The 26,252-nt window shown below is 38.8% G+C and overlaps 1 protein-coding gene across 3 annotated transcripts in view; it reads right to left on the bottom strand.

The window, feature by feature from the left end:
* PARD3B (par-3 family cell polarity regulator beta) overlaps nt 1-26,252 on the bottom strand; it is a 1,033,909-nt gene that overhangs the window by 199,915 nt on the left and 807,742 nt on the right. For all 3 annotated transcript variants that reach the window (XM_059393291.1, XM_059393292.1, XM_059393293.1), the window contains one exon: nt 12,042-12,149. In XM_059393291.1, the coding sequence (XP_059249274.1) occupies nt 12,042-12,149 (108 nt within the window). The remainder of the gene's footprint in view (nt 1-12,041; nt 12,150-26,252) is intronic.

Raw genomic sequence — 26,252 nt, 5'->3', positions numbered from 1 at the left:
CAGCACAGAAGAGATCCTCCTTTGTAGAATAACCAAGGACAGTGTGTCTCACCTATACAGTCAAATGCAGTATTTCCTATAAAGGCAAATCTTTCATTTTAGAAGGCTGAAATGAATGGTACTTGACAATAATTTCAAGGGTGAGTGGGTCGCTCAGTCGGCTGAGCATCCGACTCTTAGTTTTGGCTCAGTTAGTGATCTTGGGGCCAGGATCTTGGGGTCATGAGACAGAGCCCTGCGTCGGGCTCCTTGCTCAACAGGGAGTCGGCTTGAGATTTTCTCCCTCTCCCTTTGCCCCTCACCCCACTCCCTCTTTCTCTCTCTCTTACAAATAAATGAATCTTAAAAAAAAAAAAAATAAATAAGTTCAGCTGGTTAAACTTATGCCACTGGAAAAGAATGGCAACAAAAGCCCAATTAAAACACCCACAAATTGTCTAGGTCCATAGCATTTCCATTTGTGAAATGAATGAATTGCATTAATTTTCACTTACTTACCTGTCTCTCAGGGTCTGGTTCAGTGATGGGGAAACAGGTCTTCATAGTTCTGATGGGCTGGCCACTATGCCTCAATGATCCATTTCTACTGTTCTACTGCCTGTTACAAATGATCTGCTTCTTGACACCATTTCATAGCTCAGGGGAAAGCCTTATTTTTCTAACTATATAGCTTTGTTGACCATTGATTTAGCCTATCCGGCCTGTTGGTTCCATTCCAGTAATTATTCACGTGAAAAATAAAATTAAAATCACGGCAGAACATTCATTCATTCATCCATTATTCAACAATTGCTTATTGAATGCCTACTCTGTGAAACGTAATTTATTAGGTGCCGAGAGAAACAGAACAACGGTTATGATGTGGTCCTTGACTCAAGGAAATTACAAGCTAGTAAGAGAGCGAGAGCATGTTTGTAATCATGAACATCTACAACATAATGCAGCAAAGTAGCAGTAATAATAACAGCAACGGGTATCTACAACATGCCAAGGACTGCTCTAGATGCTCTAAGTATTTCATCGTATGTAAATTTCACAGGAGCTCTGAAGCTAGACCTTATTTCTCCTTTTTAAAAAGGTTTTCCAAATGAGCATCCTGAAGCTCAGAAGGTTTTGGCAAAACATGCACAGTCACACCACTAGTACAGAAAAGAATCATGCTTTAAATCCAATACTATTTGATATTAATACTCATTCTCTTTCAAATAGCTCCTGTCTCTAAGAAAAATGGAAAGTGCACCATTGATTGAGTGTCTCTGTGCCTGGTACTACTCTGAATGCTTTACTTCGGTGTCTCACGGCATCTTCACAATGGTATATGATGCTATATGATGGTTACATAGCCATTTTGCCATCGATGAAACTGAAGATTAGCAAATTTAAGTAACTTAAGCCAGGTTATTGAGGGGGACCGTTTTCTTCCAACTCAGGTAGTTTGAGAAGGTGTAACGGAGGAAGTGGGGTTTCACTGACTTTCCATTGATTTGGAGCGACTGAGGCAGGGGCCATGTAGACAAGGACAAGGGAAACCATCCCAAGGAGTGACACAGAGAGAGGTGGGCAAGTGCTCTGGTCGCCTCAAAAAGAGTGAGCACTGCGGCGCCTGAGCGGCTCAGTGGGTGAAGCCTCTGCCTCGGCTCAGGTCATGATCTCAGGGTCCTGGGATGGAGCCCTGCATCGGGCTCTCTGCTCAGCAGGGAGCCTGCTCCCCCCACCCCGCCTCTCCCTCTGCCTGCCTCTCTGCCTACTTGTGATCTCTCCCTTTATGCCAAATAAATAAATAAAATCTTAAAAAAAAAAAAAAGGGTGAACATTCCAGAGTGACTGAGTATACAGATTATCTAGGCCAGGAGCAGAAATGATGATTGGAGAATTAGGCTCAACTCAGATTATCAGCCAAGGAGTTTGGACTGTATGCAATAGGCAATAGACGGCCATTGAAAGATTTGGAGAGAGGAATGATCAAAGCTATTATTATTAATCCACGTTCTCCAACCTTTCACATTTAATCATCTCTGCTTCAAGAAATCATGATTTCACAAATTATTGTTTGTTAAGTTCTTCCAAGAACATGAATGCTTACAGCTTCTATTCTAAACTGCCAATTGTTATTACTGCTGTGTTTTTTGTGTTTTTGTTTTAAGGTTCTTTTTAAGTGACCTCTTGGAAAAGCAAACGTTTGTGCCACAGCCCCAACCACTTCAACCTCTTTCACTCTCAATACTGAAATCAAACAAAGGGCACAAAGCACACCGAGGCAGGAGTCTGAGCCTGGGAAAGGGGTCAGATTCCTTTCGACATCAATCTGAAGTCAACTCAGATGCACTGTGAAGTCATTAAGTAATTAAATTACAGAGCGAGGACAGGCAGGTGGGAGAGAGTGGGTGGGGAAGAGCGAGGCCCTGTTGTTCCGTTCCTGCCACAGACTGGATTCTAAACATTAGCAGACCGGAGTGACGCCCCACCCCTGCAATGGAAGACATAGCACAGAAATGCAAATGTGAGGGTTTTGTGGACGTAATAACTGTGGTTACAAGTGTTCTCTGCAGTCACATGCCCTGTGGACTTGGAGAGGCTGGCAGTCACCCAGGCCATGTATGCCCCTCTGTCCTGACTCTGTTTCCATGGCTGCCAAGGCCCAGCTGCAGCCAGCGCTCTCTCGTTCCTGTGCTGCCATCTCATGCCAAGCTCCCTGTGCTTGAGGAGCAACGTCCAACGGGTGATCAATAAGAAATGAGGAGAAGCTTCTTGAATGGAAGTATCTGGCATGAGTCCCAGCTGGGCAAAGTCTGAATTCAAGTTGGCCTTCTTCATCACGACGGTATCCAATTCAGCAACTTTCACAGATGGTGTGCCTCAGAGCGCTCTGGGCCCCCCAACGGTTACTGAATGGATTATCTGGGGTCTTGAATCCCCAGAGCTGGTCAGAAAATAACACTAAGCCCTTGGAGTCAACCAGGTGCTCGCTTCATAAATACTGCTTTTCACGAGAGTCTGAGAGACAGACTTCTCATTTAACAGAGAACACAGAGGCTTGAAGCAGTTAAGTAGCTTGACAGTGTGTTCATGCAGTCAGACCTTTAACCCAGTTAAAGACCCACTCCTGGGTCTTATAATCTTTCCACTTGGTCAACACCTCCCCTGGGCTACCACCTAGGCCAGCGGGTCCCCACCATAGCTATAAACAACAGTCACTTGAGAAATGGTTTTAAAAAACACACCCTCAAGCCCAACACAGATACACTGAGTATCTACACCATATTTCTATCTGTATCTATACAACTAGATTATCTAATTATCTGTTGATCTAAAACATGGTTTCTCAACTGGGGCACAGCTGACATTTCTGACTGAAATTCTTTATTGTCGGGGGCTGTCCTGTGCATTGTAGGAAGGCGAGAAAACACCCTTGTTTTCTACCCGCCAAATTCCAGTGGCACCTCCCTGCTAGGGTAACAACTAAAATGCCTTCAGATATTGTCAGTTGCCCCTGGGGGGGAAAATCACTCCCTGTTGAAACCCTCTGTCATAAAAACAAAAACCAACCAACCAATCAAACCAAATTTCTCAGGAAATTTAGAAAAAGCATGTTTACAGTTTAGTGTTTGTAAATCACGGGCCCATGTTAGGATTTCTACATAAAAAATGTGATGGGGGGGAAGCAGATTCTGGAAGATAACAGGTTGAATATCTTTTCTACATGGACAGTTTGCCAGCTTATGTGAACAATAACTGATCTTGGGCTCCAGAGTCACTGTGTTGTCATGGATGCTTTCCAAAGCAGGATACAACATAGCGTATGTCAAAATAAGGAATAAAGATGAGATACTTCAGAAATTCTGGAAAATGCTGTTTGATTTATGAGTTTAATTTGTCCACATTTTTCACAGCACTTTTAGAGAATTAACTCTACTTGTACACTGTCTGGCCCCAAATGGACCCACGGTAAATAGTCTGGATTCACTTAACTCCTATTTATTCAATTGTTTTCCTTTGAGAAAACGAAGCAATTAAAAAGAATTCTGTCCAAACAAAACACATAACACTGAGGCCTTGAAGTATCATTATTGCCATTTCCTTTCATGGTGATAAAAAGAGGGAGTTTAAGAATCCATCTTCAAAGTGAGTTCTGCAAAGCCTCTGTGAAACTGATAGGATGGAAATGGGACCCTAAGTTCTAGCCCCCAAATGGCCTTCCACTCAGTTACACTCACCAAACCCCTCCTAGAAAATGCTCTCCTCGAGCTCTGCGACCATGGTGTGTAAGCTCCATTGAATCAAACATATCTACATCTCTGATTGGCATAAATCCAGTGAATTACCAGGTTTTTTTTATTATGTTGAATATATTTTTATGTGTATATTAAAGCCAAACATCCAGATCAACAGGATTTAGAGCTCCTTTCCAAGTGTTTATCAGATAGGCATTCTAAACATTTCTATGGAATCACTGTGGGGAGGTTAGTATAATTCCTTGTCTGAAAGTATTTCAACGGCACCGCAACTGAATGCAATAATATAAGATGTCACTCCAGGGTGTTTGAATATAAGAGTATCCTTTTAAAACACCTTTTTAAAGAGCTGGTGTACTTTAATCTTACAAGTTGGTCTAAACGACTCTTGGAAAGCACGCCAGTCAAGTGATTCATTTTACGTATTAATCCGGCTCAGCTGACAAGTAGTTGCTAATACAGCACTTCTAACATTGATTCAAATTCCATAAAAGGATTTTGGCTCATAAAAAATGCTGGCATGGCATCAGGATGTAGGTGTTCCTATCTCTTGTCTATCAGAATACAGTAATGTGCCAAATTTTGCCGGTGACCACAACAATTCTGTGAAGATGAGTGTTACAAAGATCAAATAAATGTATGGATATTAAAGGCACCTGCAGCTCCCCTGGGTCGTACTCCCTCGTTCCTCTAAATAAAAGGCAACTTTGGAAAGATGGAACCTGAATGAGGGTGGTAGGTGTGCCTTTCCCCGCTCCCCGCCACCTCTCTGTTTTTAATTCTTATTCGAGGAAGAGAGATGATCCTTACCCTAACACAAACAATACTAGTAATTACTGGGATACAGCAAATTTCTTTTCATTCACTGAGATGATTAGGACTATGAAAAACAAAAATCTGACAGCTTCTTTCTGTCGGCCTAAAATGAGAACATGACTTTGTCCTGGGAAGCAACCTTCTAGTAGTATTTTTCGTAACTTCCATGCTCTGATGATCTAATAAGATTCTAAAAGTAATTAACTGGATCTCTTTTTAGCCAACCGAAGCCTCATTCAAATACACATTTTTATCAGGATTCTAAGGGAGCCATAAATTGGGGCATTTTGAAAAACTGGGATCTAATCCAGTCCATGATCTGACGAGGGTTCAGTGGTAATAATAAATTGGGACTATTAAGACCGGGAACCATTCCAACATTTTATTTTGCCCACACCACAGGACCCAGCAAATTCTACTGCAAAAGACAGGGATATTCAGTGAGGAGTAAAACCATGCTGAATTAATCATTTGTATGTAATCATGCCAAAACATGGGTGTTTTCAACAGTTTAAATAGTGCCAAAGTTTAAGTTCAGTAAATAATTAATTATAGAGAGTCTCTTGGCAAATTAAAGAAAACAACCTTCTGGCTCCTTAATAAAATGTGCACTCTTTTTAGGATAGGATAATGACAATCCCATCAATTCATTTGTTGTTCTATGTCTTTGGGAATGCCCTATTTACGTAGGGTACGGCTAAAATATTAATTCAGAACCTACTCCCCTTTCCCTTCTTAGGCTACAGTAAGCATCTTCATTTCTCAGGATGAACACATGCTGGACAAACTCTAGCCTTATTCTGGTTTTCATTTCAATTTCCAGGAACATAAAAATCTCCCATAATTAAATAAAATGCTGAGAGGTTGGGAATAGATTTTCACCCACTTGTATTCTGAAACTATAAATGGTTTCTGAATGTTTTTATTTCTCTGAGATGAATTTCGTTTATGTGGGGAACTTGCAGCTGCATAATTAAATCTTGGTTTGCCAAATATCAAAAACACATGTATTGATTTAAACTAAGGGAACAGGCCACAAGCAGCTCGGCTGATAAGGCAAGGGAGAAGCCTCTGCAGCTCTTGGAAGGCTTCCTGAAGCAAAGAAAACGAAGAACCCTCAAGTCAGACGCTGAAACCGATCAGCTTGCCTAAATCTCAGCCTCACTCTCACTTCGGCATTCCGCGCAGTCCAGTGGTCGAAAACAAGAGCCATATGTTTTCATGCTTTTCAGTCCTGTAGCTGGGGAAGCTGCCTCTTTGCCCCTCATCTCCTTTATCCTGCTAAGATTCTAGTAAGATCTACAAAAACGTTTCATTCACACTGCAAATGAGCTCCATTGCAGAATAAACTCTGGCATGGCCTAAGAGTAAAACGAGATCTTAAGGCACAAACTGGGGTGTCACTGAACCACACCCACCCACCGCCATTTTAGGAAGAAGTGTCTTGTAGCAAAATTTCATTTCAGGGTCAGTAATACAGGACTTTTATGGCAGACAGCCTTCTGGTGTCCATGGAGACGTTTTCCCCAGGACAACTGCCCTAAATAAATGAGGGGGACACGTATTTTTCTTTAACCAATCTCCACCTGACTTCTGAGAAGGTTATTAACGATACGAGTACAACAGGCATACAGTTAGGTTCATCGTAGGTACAAGAATCTGGTTAACTTCACACTTCGGAGACGGTTACGCACATGAGCTAGAGTCTTAGAATTAAACAGCAAAAATACATTTGCTGATTTGTTAAGACAATCTCTTGCTTTCAGCTCACCATACTAATTTATATAATCAGAATGTTTGGAAAATGTTAATTTAATTTAGCTTGATTAAAAAATTCTAGGGGAAATAATCTTTGAATATAATATTGGATTCATCCTTCTAGCAATAGATATAGGCATTTGGAACTAACGCTTTATTATGGCCAATTTCACTGAAGCATGAACAAAATGATGAGTTTATTTAAAACAGGGCTTTCCCGCAATGGGCTGTTTGACTTGTGTCAGGAGAGGACACATGCTCAGCTCAGGAAATCAAATATGAGATTAGGAAAAGCCTTGCATGCAATTTTGAGCAAGAAACTTGGGCTTCTCCACCCAGATAAGAATAGTGCATACACTGCATGAACCAATGCTATGGCAAGTTCAAGAAAGGCCTCTCCAAGCAGGTCAACGTAAATGTTTCTATACTTGAATATATTTATTTCTTAGACCTTGAGATCTGGGAAAAATCATAGAGATCACCTAAGGACAAATGGAGCACTAGTGACACACAACACGATTGTATGTGGTATGTGGGTAAATGTAGATAATCCCACTAACTTATGTGGCTTTGCATCTATATAATATTTTGCCTACCTGAATATATAAATATAAGTAAGACAATGAAGGTAATATATCAGTGACCGAAGGCGATGAAATTCTGATCTAGTCCAATACTTTCCTGATCCACTAATCCTTTCTCATTGTAATCATCAGCTCCTTATTAGACATTTTTCAGTCTCAACAAACTCACTCTAATGACACTTTAATTGTTAGAATGCTTTCCCTTCTATGAAGCTGAAGGCTACCTCTCTTAAAATGACTCCCCATTAGCATCTTCAAGAAAATAAATGAGTAAGAAGAAAGTGAGAGAGAATAGATGGTATAAAATGCATTTGATTCCTCTTTTATGTGAAAGTTCTTTGATCATGTGAAATCGACTAAATCTTACCTCTGCAGACTATGCATTTCCAGGTCCTTCAACATTTTTCAGAAGACATGATTTAGTGGCTGCTATTCTGTGTATGTGAGAGAGGCAATGGGATATTCCAAGCATGATCCGAGTAGTGTGAAGCAGAAATTTTTGTTTCTTCCTTCATTTTGCACATGAATTTCCAGTAATGTAGCCTAGGACTGGATTAAGTTTTTGGCAGACACATCCTCATGTTGACTCATGCTAAACTTACCCTCAACTAAAACCATCAGGCAATTTTTTCATATATTTGGTATTAAGTCAAACCTTCCACATCCTGTGTTTGTACAGTTCAGTTTTGGACCTAAAATCAAGACTTGACGTTTATTCCCATTAAGTTTCTTTATGTTTGATTCAGTCCATTGTTCCAGATGATTCTGTCATCAACACATTATCAACCCCTGTAGCTTTTTGGCATTCACAATCTGATCAACAGCACTCTGTGCTCAGCAGTCCCGAGTTAAAAACACATTTTGAAGAAAACCTTTTTTCTTGCAAGTTTATATTGATGGACTATTCATTAGCAAGCTTCGGGTACAGTTTCTTGAATAACCAATAATCCTTCTAGAGCTACGCCATCTGATATACATTTCTCTGTGTTGTCCACAAGATATCATGAGACAAGGGGCTTCTCACGTCCAGGAGAGTACCCTTACTTGTGGTGAAGTCCAGAGGTTAGAACAGGAGTCTTTCAGCCTACACACTATTGATGGTTTGAGCGAGATGACTCATTATCAGGGGCCAGGACTGTCTTGTGCATTGTAGATGGTGTCGCTGCATTTCTGGCCTCTACCTAGCACCTGGCCATTCCTTTCCCATGCCTGTTCCTCCTTCAAAGTTGTGACAATCAAAGATGTCTCCAGATACAGCCAAATGCTTCTCTGGGAGCAAAGTTGTCCCTTCCTGAGAGCCACTGTTCTAGACTCCAAATTCCTCCAATTTAATCTTATAATTCAGTCTACCTCTTTTTACCTTTTCATATCTATAGCCATGAACAGATTATTCATATACAGCACCAAAATAATTCCTTACCTAGAATTAAATATGTAAGTACATTAAAATGAGACAAGGAAATCATACAACAGATAATGAGAGGAATGAAGAGGGATTATATAATTCTAAAATTTAGAGTTGAGTTTAAATTAATCCTTGGGTAAAATAGTTACAAGGAATTGAACCTTGAAAAAGGAACTATATGATTTAAGAAATCATCCATAAGGACTTTTATATCTGGATGCTTATCAAAGTATTATTTGGAAGAGTAAAAAATGGAAACAGACTAAATGTTTGACAATAGACGATAAATAAGTAATGGTATATTGATCTCACAGAATATTAGACAGTCATCTAAATGGCATATTTTCAAAACTTTTTTGACAATGGGAAATGCTCATGATATAATGTCACGGGAAAAAATGAGACATTATATATGCAGCATGGGTATTAAGTTTCAAAGAAAATATATACATAGTAAAAATATCATAAGAATATTAATAATTGTTATGGAATTATGCATGATCATGTTAGTTTTCTTTATGTTTTTTATGTCTCCAAAATTTTCTTAATGAACTTACTGTGTTCCTAAGTTTTGTGTTCCTGGGTGGTACTGGGTAAGCAGTCCAAATTCTCTTAGATGAGTAAGCACTGGCAAGGGTTTTTCTCTTGTTGGCAAAAAAAGTATGCCAGTGAGGTAGGATGCTTCAGAAAAGGCACATGAGAAAAATGACAGTATTTTTAGACTGGCTTATCCAAACCTCTTGGGAAAAAAAACTCTGTGTGTCATTTTTCATAGTTTAATATTCCAGCCAAATCTTCTTCAGGTCAAGGTTCTTAGACTTTAGGATACTGCAGAATTAGGGGCTTGCCTATTAAATACAGATTTCTGGGTTCCAAATCGCAAAATTCTGATTCTGCAAATCTGTTGTGGGACCCAAGGTTTTTTATTTTTAACAAGCTCTCCACGTGACTCATTTTGATGCTGGTGGTCTGGATGATTTGGATGAATCTTTCTTATTTTGCCTTTAAATTTTAGATCATTTCTTCCTGATTATACACTAAATAGAGTTGGTGTAAACCCTCTGTGGTATGTTGATTAACGGCAACAAGTTGGGTTTGTTTTTGAAAAAACAAACCCAACTTGTTGCATTTGCCAATTTCTATGGTGGGTGACCAATGTCAAGCTACCAGTGGTTTAACAACCAGCTCCCCAAATTCTTCTCACAAGCTGATAATTTATAACTGTTTCTTTTTTTATTCTAATTTTTTCCATGGCCACATCATGAAGAGCAATACACTCACTGAGTTCTTTCAGAGTTGTGAGTTGGTTTCCTACAGATGATGGAGAGTCAAGAAATAGGACTCTAGGGTTGAGAGGAATGCCAAATGTTGAGCCTCCACCTCTACCCTCTGTGGCCCTCCACTCGTGAGCTGCTGAAATGCTCTTGGTCATTAATTCTATAGCACCCAACCATAAAATCAACTCCTCCAGTTTCTTCCCCTCTCACATGATTGAGACACTGTTGTCTCTGAGAGACCCATCTCAGATGTGTTTTATGTGTTCATGTGTGGGAAGTGGCCTAAGTGGAGGCTAATAGTACAGTTCTTTCAATATGCGGACCAGACATATTTTAAGAAAATTGGACCTGATGCCTATATAGCCAGCTGAGGTGAATTTATAGCCCTGCTTTTAAGAACAAAACTCCCTCAGGCACCTGCTTCCTTAAGGCAACACCAGAAAGGAAATGAACTCTTGCTTAAAGACAACCCACCTTATTTTATGGGTTATCAATTTTCTAGCAGGCCCACAGTTCCCTAGCTACTAAGAGTAAAGCCTCCCAACCCCAAGCAAGTAGTGAGCTACAAAAAAAAGTGAAGTCTGCCTTCTAGCAAACATCCCAGGTTCCTGAAGACGAGGCAAGGATGTGGTACCTCTGTAAGTGAGGTCAGGGGAGCAGGATCTATAATGTGGACTCAGCACATTGATGTGTTTGCCAATATATGCATTAAAATCTTTGCCTGAATTATATTTTACATTACAGGATCACTGAATCATGGGCTATGGTGGAGAATCATCTTCCCTGTTTCGGAGGCAGCTCTGTCAGATGAATAGTCAACAATATCAATCCCTTGATTTCCTTTTAACTGCTCCTCTGACCCTGGAACTGAATTCTTATCAACCTCTTTAAAGGGAGAAAGAACTAAATAGGGTTTCTTGCCTTGCTATGGATAAAGTTAGCCTTCTGGATCAGAAAAGACTGCAAGACGAGAATCAAAGTTTAACAGTAGATACTCAGCCTGTTCTTTTCTAGAAAACAGAGTGAATGAGTATGATTTTCTTAGTACACATTACTAGAGTATTAAAATGAGTGCAAGAATGGAGTCCAAAAACTACAAGGACTATTGTCACTAATGAGCAAGTGACAAGTTGGACAAATGTGACTTCATGCATGGTGAAGTCAGAATCAAGTACTTAAAATTATATGCTAGTTTTGTCACAATCTCAGTCTTTCTCCAAGTTCCATTTCGTTGTGAAGGTGAAGAACTTTCAGGAGAAAAATGAATATTCAATTACATGTTTCAAAACCAGACATTTACACGTCGACCTGGAGTAAGTGCCAGAGTTAACCTCAAAGATAAGTGAAGGGCCTCTTGTCCAAATGGAACACGGAGCTCCTCAAACAGAAGAATTCAGCCCTTGAAAACTGTCATTATTTCAGTAAACGAAACCAGCCCTTTAACAGATGGGCGACACACTTTGCAACTTGCTGATAGGCTAATAAAAGACACTGGCTTTTTTAAAAATGAAGGACATGTACTTCTCAAATTACACCCCCCCCCAATGGATTTAGCAGAATAAAATTAAGAAGGCATACAACAGCTTGACAGAAATTAGGAACAGACTATGGGAAATTTGATAGTTCTAAACATCAATATCAAAATGACCTTTTTGTTTAAAAAAAAAAAAAAACAAAAAAACCTCATCGTTTCAACCATAGGGAAAATATACACTGATAGAGTCAAAACTGGAGTAGTATATTTTGGAATTATAAGTGCTGATATAATAAAAATCTAAAGCTAATTTCTTTTCCAAATATAATAAAAATTCCCTAGAAAGGCAGGTTCCTTTTTACATCAGGTACCTTTCCTTCTGTATCAAACTCTATGCTTCTTAAAATAAAATTTGTCCAGTTGATGGATGCAACAACCCAATTAAGCACAGGTCATGGACCCAAACAAAACAAGGAGCTCAGCATTTCTGCTCACCTTTCACGTTCTTTCATTTTTTCCCGCTCTTCTCCCGTCAGGGCTCCATGCTTCAGAGAGCCCTTCTGCTCAGTCTTGCCACCCCTGTCATCTTTCTTCTTTCCGAATCTAGAAACACGTGAAGGAGGAGACGGCTGTTAACAATTGCCATGTTCTTTCGGGGGTAAATTGAAAATATTTATGAATTGAACTCATCAACCCGAAGGTCTTTATTCTAAGGGGTACAAGATCATTTTGCATAAAATGGGAGTAAAATAAGAGACTGAAAGGGCAAAAATAATAGTCACTAAATTCCCCTCCTCTTCCTCGCTTCCTTCTTTCCTTCCATCTTTCCACTGCGGTATAGATTGTGCAGCGTGCACAAAGTCATGTGGTTGAAGAGTAAAAATCTCAAACCACTGGTTCACTAGAAATGAAAGAACTGAAAGGTCATCATTCATACCTAACTAAAAACTGACGGAACTCCTAAACAGCCCTCTGGAGCTGCAAGTGGCATTGACATTTGAAGTTGAACTCACAGGACTTGATAATGATGGTGATTCAAGAGACCTCGCCAAACATCTAGCTTGCCACACCATTCTGCACATGAGACTTTGGGCCTTGATCACCCAACAAGTTCAGGGAAGGAATGAGATTAGAAATTGGGTTGTCTCCTATAGTGCCCTGTGTCCTTCACACCACACTCACTCCCGCAGGTAGCCCCATCCTCCTAAATCAGCTTTGGGTTCCTGTGCTCTCAGCACTCCTGGGTGCTTGGCATATTTGTAGCTAATTGGGCACAGTGGCCATTATGATACAATATTTTTTTCCTCCAGCTTTATTGAGATATGATGGGCAAGTAACCTTGTATAAGTGTAATGTGTACAACTATGGCTTTGATACATTTCTTTTTTTTTTTTTAAAGATTTTATTTATTAATTTGACAGAGAGAAATCACAAGTAGACAAAGAGGCAGCCAGAGAGAGAGAGAGAGGGAAGCAGGCTCCCTGCTGAGCAGAGAGCCCGATGCGGGACTCGATCCCAGGACCCTGAGATCATGACCTGAGCCGAAGGCAGCGGCTTAACCCACTGAGCCACCCAGGCGCCCCTGCTTTGATACATTTCTAAGTTGTAAAATGATTCCCACCATAATAGCTATGACTTCCATCCCATCACATAGTCACTATTTCTTTTTTGTGGTGAGAGCATTTCAGATCTATTCTCAGTAACATTCAAATAAAGGATACATTTTTCTTAGCTATGATCACCATGCTGTACATTAGATCCCAAACTTGTTAATCTCATAACTGGAAGTTTTTACCCTTTGACCCAAATCTCCTCAATTTCCCCTCTCCCCAAACCTTGGTAATCACCACTCTACTGTTTCTCTGAGTTTGTCTTTTTCAGATTCCACAGTGTATATGTATATATGGGTATGTGTCTGTGCATATATACATATATATGTGTATATGTCTGTGCATATATATATATATATATATGTATACACACACACACACTGCATCTTCTTAATCAATTCATCTATTGATGGACAATTAAAATGTTCCCATATCAAATAAGTCAAGCAGAGAGAGTCAATCATCATATGGTTTCACTTATTTGTGGAGCATAACAAATAGCATGGAGGACAAGGGGTGTTAGAGAGAAGGGGGGTGGGGTAAATTGGAAGGGGAGGTGAACCATGAGAGACTATGGACTCTGAAAAACAATCTGAGGGGTCTGAAGGGGAGGGGGGGTGGTGGGAGTTGGGGTAACCAGGTGGTGGGTATTATAGAGGGCACGGATTGCAGGGAGCACTGGGTGTGGTGCAAAAACAGTGAATACTGTTACGCTGAAAATTAAAAAAAAAAAAAAGAATTAAAGAGGAAAGATTTGTGAAGAAAAAAGAAGAAAAAAAATGTTTCCGTATCTTGGCTATTGTAAGTACTGCTGCAATGAGCATGGGAGCAGAGATCCCTGGGTGGGATCCTGAGCTCAATTTCTTTGGGATGTATACCCAGAAGTAGAATTGCTGGATCATAGGGTAGTTCCATTTTCTTTTAAAGTTTTTATTAAATTCCAGTTAGTTAACATACAGTGTAAGATTACTTTCAGGGGTGGAATTTAGTGATTCAGCACTTCCACACATCACCCAGGGCTCATCACAGCAAGTGCGCTCCTTAACCCCTGCCACCTATTTCACCCATCCCCCCACCCACCTCCCCTCTGGTAATCCTCAGTTTGTTCTCTATAGTTAAGGGTCTGTTTCTTAGGATGCCTTCCCCTTTTTCTTTTCTCTGTGTTTGCTTTGTTTCTTAAATTCCACACATGAGTGCAATCACATAGTACTTGTCTTTCTCTGACTTACTTCCTTAGCATGATACTCTCGAGCTCTATCTGTATCGTTGCAAATGGCAAGATTTCATTCTTTTTTTATGGCTGAGGACTATTCCATATTGTGTGTGTGTGTGTGTGTGTGTGTGTGTGTGTGTGTGGTGTGTGTGTGAGAGAGACATCTTTTTTATCCATTCATCAGTCGATAGACACTTGGGCTTTCTCCATAATTTGGCCATTATAGATAATGCTGCTATAAACATCAGGGTGCACGTGTCCCTTTGAATTAGTATTTTTGTGTTTTTTGGGTAAATATCCAGTAGTGCAATTGTTGGATCTTAGGGTAGTTCTATTTTTAACTTTTTGGGGAATCTGTGTACTGTTTTCCACAGTGGCTACACCAGTTTGCATTCTCCATGGTGCACATGGTTCCTTCCTCTCCATGTCCTCACCAATACCTGTTGTTTCTTGTGTTGTTGATTTTAGCCATTCAACAGGCATGAGATGATACTACATTATGGTTTTGACTTGTATTTCCCTGACTATCAGTGATGCTGAGCATCTTTTTATGTGTCTGTTGGCCATCTGAATGTAGTTCCATTTTTAAATTTTGTGAAGAGCCTCCATGCTGTTTTCCATATTGGCTGCACCCGTTTGCATTCAGACCAAGAATGCACTAGGGCTCCCTGCAATTATGATACTTCAAAAGAGCATTGTGTTTCCTTAGTACTGTTAGGAAAATAAAACTGCATATTTGAAATAATAATAATAATAATAATAATAATAAAGCTGTGGTTATTACTAGGACACATTCTCAAATAACAGGCATTTTCTCTCACAGATATTTTCTTCAGAAGCAATCCCCTACGGTCTTGGCATCAACACACATGAAAAAGGAAAGTAACTTGATGCTCTGTTAATAACCAGGGAAAAGTTACTCATTTATGCACATTCTTAAGTTAAAGATTCTTGTCAAACTATGGAAACCCCATTTATCCTTTGTTTCTTATTAAATAGCTGCAAATTTTACTTCTGTGTTTGCTTATGTGTGTCTATCTTTAGCTTGGTCATTTTACCTCTGCAACTATCCATGTATCTATCTATCTATGTATTCATCCATCTACCCAGCCCGAGAACCCTAGACATGCTCAGGCTGCTCATCTGAGCAGGATGAGACATGCTCATCCCTAACCCCCCCAGCCCCATCCCCAACCTCTCAACATACACAGTGAGTCGGAATCTCCTCACATGAAGCCCTCGCTCATAAACTTGAAACTCCCGTCTCCTTCAGATTTCATAAAGATGAATTAATACTTGTCCTTTTAGGATTGTGCTTCAGTCCAAAGCAGAGGTTGTTGGTCATGTGGCAGCCCTAGGTATCCCACATGGGAGACCTCATTGTTAATACCCATATTTCTGTTGTTATCAGAAGCCCCTCCTGCTTTCCTCAGAAGCCCCTCCCAGTTTTGATTCTGCTGTAGACTTTTCAGTTTACAATTTCAATGAGCAAATCTTTGCTCATGAACTTTCTTTTTCCTTCCCATTGCCATCTGGCCATCTGCCTTTGCTTCTACGGCAGTTCTTTGGCTGTATCCAGTTTAATTTGGGGATTTTGGTGATCAGCTATGAATTTGCACTTCATCATCCTCAGCCTCCCTCACCCCCAGTCTCCCTTCTCTTTCCTAATCTATTCTTCTTTCCCACTGAAGAAATGACCTAGTGTTATTTATAGACTAGGAAAGAGAAAAAATACTGACAAAATAAAAGATCACTAACTTCAAAATATAATTCAGATTTGCTGACACAGTCAAGATCTCTCTTTAACCTACAAAGCAGGAGACATATAAATAATGTGTGTTTTCCTGTGTACATTCTTTGGCTTTTCAGGCACATGTAGACGAGTCTAAAATTCTTTATGTGAGACATTAATATCTTTGTACACCACTTAAAGAAATACTTTTTCCCTCAAAATGTCATATACAGTCAGATAGAGTAAAATTGGGCCAAAAAAATCAAAATTCTGGGAAGTGAGGATAGAATAATGCTTCAGAAAGTTGATGAGGGCAAAAGTGTTGCCAAAAATTCCATAGATATTAAGCATGTTTTTCTTCTATGTCCCCAATTATTTCTTCTAAATTTGAAGGTTTGGATTTTCTAAGATGAAAGGTCTTGTTTTTGAAGGGCAAAACTAACCTATACCTGAGTCTACCCTCATCTTTATTACCACAACCAATGAACTGTTTTTTTTCTTTCTGCTGCTAAAATACTTCAATTGTGCTGCAGTTCAAAAACAGCTTATTGTGTTTTCATCACAGAGGAATATGTCTGATAAAGGTTAGTTGTAAGTAAATTCTGCAAAGCATTTTCTTCCTAGCAAGAACCATCAATAATAGTCAAATCAACCAATTTCACAAACAATATAAATGTTTTGATTTAAACGTCATGATCATTTATTAAAGTTTCCAAGAAGGAAGGCAGAAATAGCTGTGAAATTTATTTCATTAGACAGAGAGAACAGTCATAACTTACCTTATTTTGTAAAGTTTGGGTAGGTTCAAGAACAGAATTATAAAACAATAATCTTCAAAAGGACTCCCACATTGTTAAGATGAGGAAATTGAGACCCAGAGAAGTTAATTGCCTTTATTTATTAACACACAGAATTCTTTTTTCCAATTTTGCAATCAGACAACTTAATTATCAGTGGTAGTAGCAGCAGTGGTGGGAGGGTGGGGGGAGTTGGGAGAAAAGCATCAATTAGGTGAACTGTGTACGCCTGGTTCCCCTTCCCACGTCAGTCTGTTTGGGGGTCACTTCCCAGCCTTTCTTACTCTCACGGACATAGAGAAAGAGGACTTGGGAAAGGTTCAAATACATTGATTCATCTCTCCATTAGTTATTTTTGTGAGAAAAGTCACAAGAACTCTAAATGGCTGAAATTACTGCTTTGCATTCTAGGGTCTCAAATATCCCCTGCATTCCAAGCCTCCTATTATCTATTACCTAGGAAATTTGAGAGTTGGCCATTCTGGGCTAGGTGCCTTGAGGAAATTGCTCGTAGGTCAACCTTGCTTTATATAAAAGATATTTTCCTAAAGAATTCAGAGCAAACATATGGTTTGAATCAACAAAATCTTACTTTCCATGTACCTGGGAAGCCTGTTTAAAGACTCTTATGATGGATCCTTTTGTAAAGTGGAAAAATCACCTTTCAACATACCCTTTATGTAAATTTAGATTTTCATGAATTATAAGTTTGCTTAAAACACCTGTCCCTGTTCATTTCTATAGAGAGGTACATGAAACCGCTTTATGGAAAACCAGCTTTCTTTCTCTCCTTCTTTCTTCTTCCATACATACATTTGTTTAAAAAATATTTACCAGGGATCTACTCTGGCTTATTTCACTTAGCATCATGTCTTCAAGCTTCATCTATGCTATAGCACATGTTAGAATTTCTTTTTCTTAAGGCTGAATAACATTCCCTTCTACATACATACCATATTTGTTTATCCATCCCTCTGTTGGTGGATTTTTTGGGCTGTTCTCACCTTTTGGCTATTGTGAATAATGTTTTGAACACTCATAGAGGAGAACAAAGTTCTTGATAAGAGAAGAGGGCAGGGATATACAGAACCTCCAGAGAGACTGACCTTAGATAGGAAGAGACTCAAGAAAAGCAGCAGCTCGAAGTGGAAACGAGTTCACTTAGAGAGCTGATGAATGGACAGTGGAGGAGTTCCCACGTAACTCGTTTATTAGGCAACATGATGCAACATGTGTAAGAGAAATGGTTTCTATCCCTAAAATGGGACTTCTTGGTACAAATTGAGAAATTGAAGGGAATACACTACACAAGATTGGAAAGAACCTCAGAAAGGGTTATACAGAAAAAAACACCAAAACCAGACCTCTTTGGTTGCAATTTTTACTAGGTCGGGAGGTCCTTAAAGGCCATCTGGGGAAGTAGAATTTAATAATGGTTCATTCATTCATTCATTCATTCAATAATTCATTCATTTCCTGAGCTGTCATGACACTTCACATGGATTATTCACATGGAATGTAACTGTTTACACCAACAATTGTTAAGTAAATACCTAACTCCTCAATATAATTACCTAAACACGCTCCCAGCATCTTAGTGTTTTCCAAATGATAAAGATTTTGGTATAATTCTTAGTAATTATCCCCGAATTTCTTAGCAAATTCTATTTGTTTTTCTTCTGTTTCTATTGCTTTCCTTGGGTTTTCTAGGTAATGATGACTTTCAGATCTTTCCCAGATTCTCACGTCCCTCGACAAACGATCCAACTCCATCCTGCCTCTGTTCATGTCTAGTCTCTCATTTAATTCACGCCTTCATTCTGCTAAGTACTGCCTGTCTACGGTTTTCCTCCTAGATCTCCCTGGGCTGTTAATGCAGCTGTTAGCATTTGCTCATCTTCCATTTAGTGCACACGCTGTATAAAAGCAATCTTGAGTGGTTTATGAGGACTAAAAAGTCCAGCAAGGCAAAAGTTCTAACACTCTGGTTTCAAATTAGTGATGAGCTATGAATCCAAGGAGAGCTGCAAATGTGAAAGAGTGTATTTCTTCCTTTTGCAATCTGGAAGTATCTTTGGTTGTCAAGGATGTATTTGGAGGGGTGCCTGGGTGGCTCAGTGGGTTAAGCCTCAGGTCATGATCCCAAGGTCCTGGGATCGAGCCCTGCATTGGGCTCTCTGCTCAGTGGGGAGCCTGCTTCCCCCTCTTTCTCTGCCTACTTGTGATCTCTCTCTCTCTGTCAGGTGGATAAATAAAATCTTTAAAAAATAAATATAAAAAATGATGCATTTGGAAAGGCTACAAGATTCTGTTATTAATAATTTTACACTTGAATATCTACAGAATGATGTCAGATATGAACATGCACCAACTTCAAAAAACAACGACAAAAAGAAAATGCACCAATTTCCAGTCAAAATATGTTCTAGACTTTGATAATGGTTCATTCTCCCTGTAGCTTACTGACTTATAAGCTATGATATTGTCTTATCATTTTGTAAATTAAACACTTTGAAATAGCTCAAGCAAAATATGGGGGCAGAGAAGTTCACAGGCCTTTGACTATATTTTCCATAGTTTATTTTGAAATTCACCCATAAAAGGTTTCTGTTGTCTGATGCATTCTAAGTTGGGTTCTGAATTAGCATATGCATATGCTGATGAAATCTACTTCCATGTATTGAATCTCATATGGTTTTGTGCACTTTGGCTATTGCTTCTCTCTAAAATGTATGTCACAAAGGTCTTTTACTTGTTTATCTGAGATGGCTCCCATTGTACTTGAGAGTTAATGGATCTGATAAAAATTCAATGAAAATGACCAATTAGAGAGTCTCCCCCATTTTTTGGTACCTTAGGGCATTGCCTATTTTTATGCTAATATTATTGATAGAATAATGAACAGATTTGTATTTTTTGTTAATGTTGAGAAAAAATATTTTACTTTATTTTTAGCCTTCCACAGTATACATGATTACCAGGCTACTGCCTGTGATTTTTCAGGAGGGAGATGGAGTGCTACAAACTCAGTATGCTTTCCATAACAGAAGGGTTGTAATTTAAGCCACTCCATGGCATGCAAAGGGAAATAGGGTTTTGCTTTATAGGATATGTTCACAAGGGGAGGCTGTGTGAGTTGATGGTTTAGTAACTGAAAAAAAACTCAGTATTAAAAATCTTTCTAGTTAACTAAGTGGGTCAAGCAGTTGAGGTTCTGTAAATGATTTCTAATTAAAATGTTAATTTCTGATATATTGTTTGGACACTTATTTTGGGTATGTTTATATATTTCCAAGATGAAGACAAGCTATATGAAAGCAACAAACATGTTTAATCCCACTGATATCTTTACTACTTCCATTAAGACCAATATTCCTACCTACCCTTTAACAGCTACTTGCCTCTGGGTTGTTGTTCATTCCCAGGATGAGATTCCCAAACTAGTGGTTATGGAGACTCTTCATTCCAAAGCAGGGAACCTTCAGATCTCAAATGTGTTGATATTTGTTTTTAGGATTGAAAAGCAGGGAGGTCCTATAACATTCTAAGATTTCTGCCTAAGTGGATAAAACATCTGCTGGGTAGAGTCTTAAGCAGCTCTTTGGCTCTGAATTCAGCTGCTGGGAATCCTTGAGCTAATTTGCTTTCCCAGACTAAGGAGCTAGGAAACACAATAGATTTGGAAGTACTGAATATATTATAAGTAATTCTAGCAGGTCCAGAAAGCAAAGTGAAGCAAAATGTTACATCACCAATAACCCATCTTCAAACAAACAAACAAACAAAGTAAAAAGGGCATCTGGAAGACTGACTTGCAAGAATCAGTTAAGGGATTTGGGAGCCCCTGGACATATATGTTTGCTGAGCACTTCTGTAGCAAATGAAAACTCCACTCAGAGATTATTAAAACAGCACTCTGTTAGGAGAAAGAGGGGGAAAAATATGAAAAAGAGGCCAGAAATTAAAATTAAACGAAAATAAGCGTGAAGGAGTGAGCAAGAAAGATAAAGATACTAATAAGGTATGATTTTCAGATCCACACAGGGACTATAAAAAGCTTATTAACTGTCACGACCACACTGGGTTTTAAGTTATTCTATCCTTCTGCTTTCTAGAAGAAGAAATACTCTTCAGTAGCACAGTGAACTTTGATTAATTGCTTTCATACATTCTCACTGGCTTTAAGACATTGTAGGCAGGAGCCTTAGTGATTCAGACTAAATGCTTATGATTTCTGGGAAATATATTTAACAGGAACATTAAAGAAATAGATCTTTTTGCGTTTTTATGTTTTCTTAATAGTTAGAAAGGTTTTTCTTTTTTATTAAATGTTTATTTATTTCAAAGCGACTGAGTATGGGGCTTCTTCCTTTTGATCGTTATTACTTTTGAGTGGGTCTCTCAGCATCTCTGAAGGTGGCTTGAGCCACAGACAGCTGATGGCCTGTCCTTAAAAATCTCATGCTGACTCAGACAGCACATGGCTGGAATCTAGATTTTTCATCTGTGTGCTCACAGCTCCCCCCTTTTCCCCTTTTCTCGACCTCCTTTGTCCCTGGGCCCTGGGAAGGGAGTGTTCTGAGACCAAATCACACCCCATGTGTAAACTTTTTCTCTACCAACTGTGGGAGGTTCCCCCACACCCATGGCCTTCCCGTGCTCAATCTGCCAGGGCTCACTTGTCAATGACCACAGATCCATCCTGCAGAAGGAAATGTCCCTTCATAGGAAACAGCTCTGAGATTCATTCACTGGCAAGTGGGGTCATTTTAGCAAACTGCCTGGGAAGGGAAAAACTGACTCATGTCAGTGAAATTAAATCCAGGGGGGGTTAATTAAAAGTTCTATGGAAACTGGAGACCTCGTCTCTAGTCTCTAAATAGAATGTCAAGTACAACTTCTATTCTAATAGCACAAATTAGCTTATGTATATGTTCTATAAAGTCCATTATCAAGAGAACAGATGATGGTGCCTAACTCATTATGTGAAAAGAACAAAAGGACAATGTTAAGAAATGGCTGATCTTTTTTTTTTCTTCTTTTTGGTACAGTGACTTCGCAAAGGACCATTTTAAAGGGAATCTGGATATTACTGTTCCATCTTCAGAAGTTAAGAGAAACAGGGCATATTTTCACTGGAATTCCATTTTCACTAAACAAGAATAAAATGATTGAGCTCCAGACCCAGTCTAATGGGAGTAAAAGTTATCTTTATAACTCTGATTAAACAAATAAAAAAAAATTATCACTTCTTTGATGCCCAAATTAGCATCTTTTCTCTAGCATACTGAATTAATTAGTTGAGTGACAAAAGAATTAGTCCATGTAGGATCAAAGCTGAAATCATATTTATCTGAAATTTAAAATTAAGAACACACAGCTCTATCCCTCTGTAGCTCATGTAATATTCTTTTATGTTCTATATATTCTAAACCTTCTGCATGTCACAGAAAGTACAACTAGGGCTTTATTCTTTTTTTCATTTCATGTTCTTCTGCTTTTTAATATATAAAATGTTCCCTGAAAAGACAATGAGAACATCACAGAATTTTTTTTCCTGGGGGTGGGAAACTTTTCCATTGTGCCATAAAAATCTCAAATTATGTGGCTTTTTTTGTCAAGCATTTATTGTGCAAATACAAAAGAAGCAAAATAATTAATGCATAATAGAGCTGGTAAGAGAGCCTTAAACAATAGAAAAGAATTATTATATTGATTCTTAATAAATGATACTAAGTTTGAAACTAGTTCTTAAAAGGTAGAAGCTCTCTTAACTTTGGGCTTTTATTCCTTCTTTTTCTGAGGAAGAAAAAGCAATTTTGAATAAGGGAGAATTGCTGGGGGTTAATTTCTGGGATGTCTCAATTCACTAGAACTCATATTTGATGTTTTGTTGATGTGTGTGACATTTGTACTGAACAAAACGAACTTGGATAAGCATATCCGTCTTCAGCCAAGATGCAGAGGGGAGTGGATTCACGGAGGAGTTCGGAGATGAGGAGGGCTTGTGTGGATGTTAGCGCCTGGATTTGGGGTAGGGCACTATTTTAACTCTTGCTTACATGTGAACTCCTCAAGGCCCAAGACAGACTCTTTACTTGTTTCCCTTATGTACGCATATATGTATTCATTCAGCAAATGCTTACAGAGCACTTACTTTGTAAATCTAGTAGATGCTGAGGTTCCAAATAAATTGGTCCAAGTGGTCTCCACTCTCATTCTTAGTGATGGATACATGGTAAAAATCCAACAAGTATTGCTGAACACAATTAAAGATGAGGTGGAGATTTCAGGGATATACCATTTGTCTCTTTTCTTCATGGTTTCTATCTTAGAAGGACCCATTTTGGTCCCTTATAACAAACATGCTATCCTCCCATAAAGCTCCCAAAGTAGAATCTACTGTCCCTATGGGCACAGAAGTCACCAAACTAGCTTAACATAGGTGTGGTAGCGATAAGCTAGCCACAGCTCTGGATGTCTACAGCCACAGCAAGACCAAACAGTGGACAGACAGTCACTTATTCACCTAGTGAAGGTAATGAACACTTGGCTATCCCAGCACCAAGGGGCCACTGAGTCACCTTAGGATTTTATCTCCTGATGGCCAGTTCTGTCATGTTGTACAAATACCTTGTTCAAAAACACCAGTCTGAATTCTAGAATGAAATTCCAAATGCAAAGCTGTCATTAAAGATGATTAATCTGCAAGATGTCATCTATAAAAAACATCATGCCTATCTCATACTTAGCCCTTTAATTTCAGAGTTTCAAAATTATGGCCTCTTTGATCTTAGGCTTCAAATAAAGATAGGCATGAGTTAGTTGCCTTGTCTTCCAGATTTTTGACACTACTCATCTTTGTCATTAGTTTGTTCTGTCCTTAACAGAATTCCAAATGATAACTCTATCTGTGCTCTTTCATAAAAGACTTCCTTTGGAAAAAGAGGCAATTTAAAAAATCTGAGCCTTAACTTAGTTTGTAAGGCAAGGGATCAGATTTCAATATTTTTATGTTAGATTTAAAGTTAACTAATATCCCTTCTTATTCAATAAGCCCCTGAAGAGGAGGCCACAGAACTGAATGGATTCTCAACTATGATCAGGCTGAGAGGGAAAAAAAAAAAAAAAAAAAGTATCTATACTGAATGTCTCAAGCGAAAGTCTGCATAATACTTTGACTCTTCTAGGGCCCAAAAGTCACAAGTCGTGAAGTTTTTCAAACCTGTGCTGTCTGGAAGGGTCTCCATTCATTCTTTAGATGTCAAAAGCTCCCTTTCCTTAGCTCTTCTTGAATTTAAAATCTTGGGACTCATACATAAGACAGGGTGCCAACTACAAAATGAGGCATAATTTATTGTTTTTGATAGAGTTGCTGCTTATCCATTGAACTGCATGGTGAACATCCTAGGTTCCCTCCACGTCCCAGAGCACTTTATACTGAAGGAACTCGGCCAAAGTGACAGTCACTCAAGGGCCATCCAGCAGTCAACGACATTCCTTTATCCAGAGGGGACCAGGCAAAAGACAATAATTTTTTTCATAGGACTAGATTTCCCATAGGATTTTGACCTGGTTTTATAAAATGGATATAATTTCTTTCTCCAACAATATAACATCCCTACAGAAAATCTATCCAGGATTAAACAACAACAACATCACCAGCAATAACTTGGTTTTTGACAAGGTTTTCTAATCACTTGGAATTTATAAAAACCCATTACTAGTAATACACAATCATAAAAGTATGCTTTCCCCTGGAGATGTCTAGTAGCATAGCACAGTGATGATTTACAATTTGACCAAAGAAATCAGAAATTGATTTATAGTCTGTCCAAAGCATCAGGCTCTTATTTGCTTGTCCACTAGACTGTGAAACTACTATTCTGCTATATAAGTATATTTTCTTATTCCTCCCTTTCCTGTACCAATGGCTAATTTTTCCTTTCTTCAATACCACAGATGAATAATTCCCTGAAGATTCCTAGTCCTATTCCATAGTTCAAAATGGCTCTGACTGTTCTGACAGAATGATAAAAGAAACCAATGCTAGGAAATTTGTGTGTAGGTAATTAAATGCATACCATATAAAGTACATAATTAAATGAATCAGAGGTGTGAGCCTCTGGGTAGAACATTCTAGATGGAGTTCTTGGTGAGTATATCTTTAAAAAAAATGTAGATGATTCAACCAAGTACATTAACCTGAGGGTGTTTCCTTATAGCTGGAGCTACTTTTAATATCAGCTCGATTTTGAATCCCATCATATAAAAGGAATGATACTGGAAACTCTACTGTTGGCCAAATCTGTGCTCACTCAGATAGCAGAGGTGTCTCATCATGGGTCACAGTGTACTGGCAGCATCAATCGGATGATGGGTGGGGTTGGGGATGTCCACCCAGAGCCTCTGAACCTGTATTTGACTTTGGATTTAATGCTTCTGGTCTCCCCAGTTTTGGTATTTCTAAACTTTGCTGCCTAATATTGAGTGACTTCCAATAACTAATCCTTTTTATAAACATTGCAGTCATATTTGATTCTGTAGAAACCCACAGTATTTGTGTTTTTCATTTGGGAAGGTTATTTGGAAACTCAAGCCGATATATTATTTCAAGTGTGACTAAGCTGTTGTCATTCATTTTACACCAACCCTAACACTCTCTACGACCCATCTACTGAGCTCTGTAGACTCAGGAATCCAGTTAATCCAGGGATGGAAGAGTCAGTTTGGATAAAAGAACAAGAAATCCAACTACTACCTCAGTTCTCTAAACATAATACTTCAATGCATTAGTGAGAAAGAAAAACTAGAAAAATGCACAGTTTGGTAAGGAATTTGGTAAGCTTGAGCTTAACATGTTTAATCTAAATTTTCCAAGTTAGGGAGAACAGAGGTAGTTCTAAAAGGGCCCGGGGCACTTGGGTGGCTCAGTCAGTTAAGCATCTGATCTTGATTTTGGCTCAGGTTATGATCTCGGAGTTGTGAGATCGAGCCCCATGTCAGCTCTGCTCTGGGTGGGGAGTCTGCTTGAGATTCTCTCTCTCCCTCTGCTCCTCCCTCTAAAAATAAATAAATAAACAAACAAAAGCCACATTAATGGACCTAAAATCAGAAGATTAATAAGTAATAACCACAAAGCAATTTATTAATATGTTGTGTTGAAAATAATAATTTTTTGATAATGTAGAAAAATTTTCTAGGTGACCCATAAATGCTTTGTAATATAAAATGCCACTAAGAACTGATTATACAATATATGAAACTATGGTTTATGTATGTATTTATTTATTGGATTTATATTGGATTTCTATGTGAAATATGTATATTAGATATTGGTTTAAGGCCATCAGC

This window comes from Mustela nigripes, chromosome 3, assembly GCF_022355385.1.
Source record: "Mustela nigripes isolate SB6536 chromosome 3, MUSNIG.SB6536, whole genome shotgun sequence".
In the NCBI taxonomy this organism is placed as follows: Eukaryota; Metazoa; Chordata; class Mammalia; order Carnivora; family Mustelidae; genus Mustela; species Mustela nigripes.
Note: the sequence above shows the minus strand (reverse complement) of the source record. Positions and strands in the feature narration are given on the sequence as shown.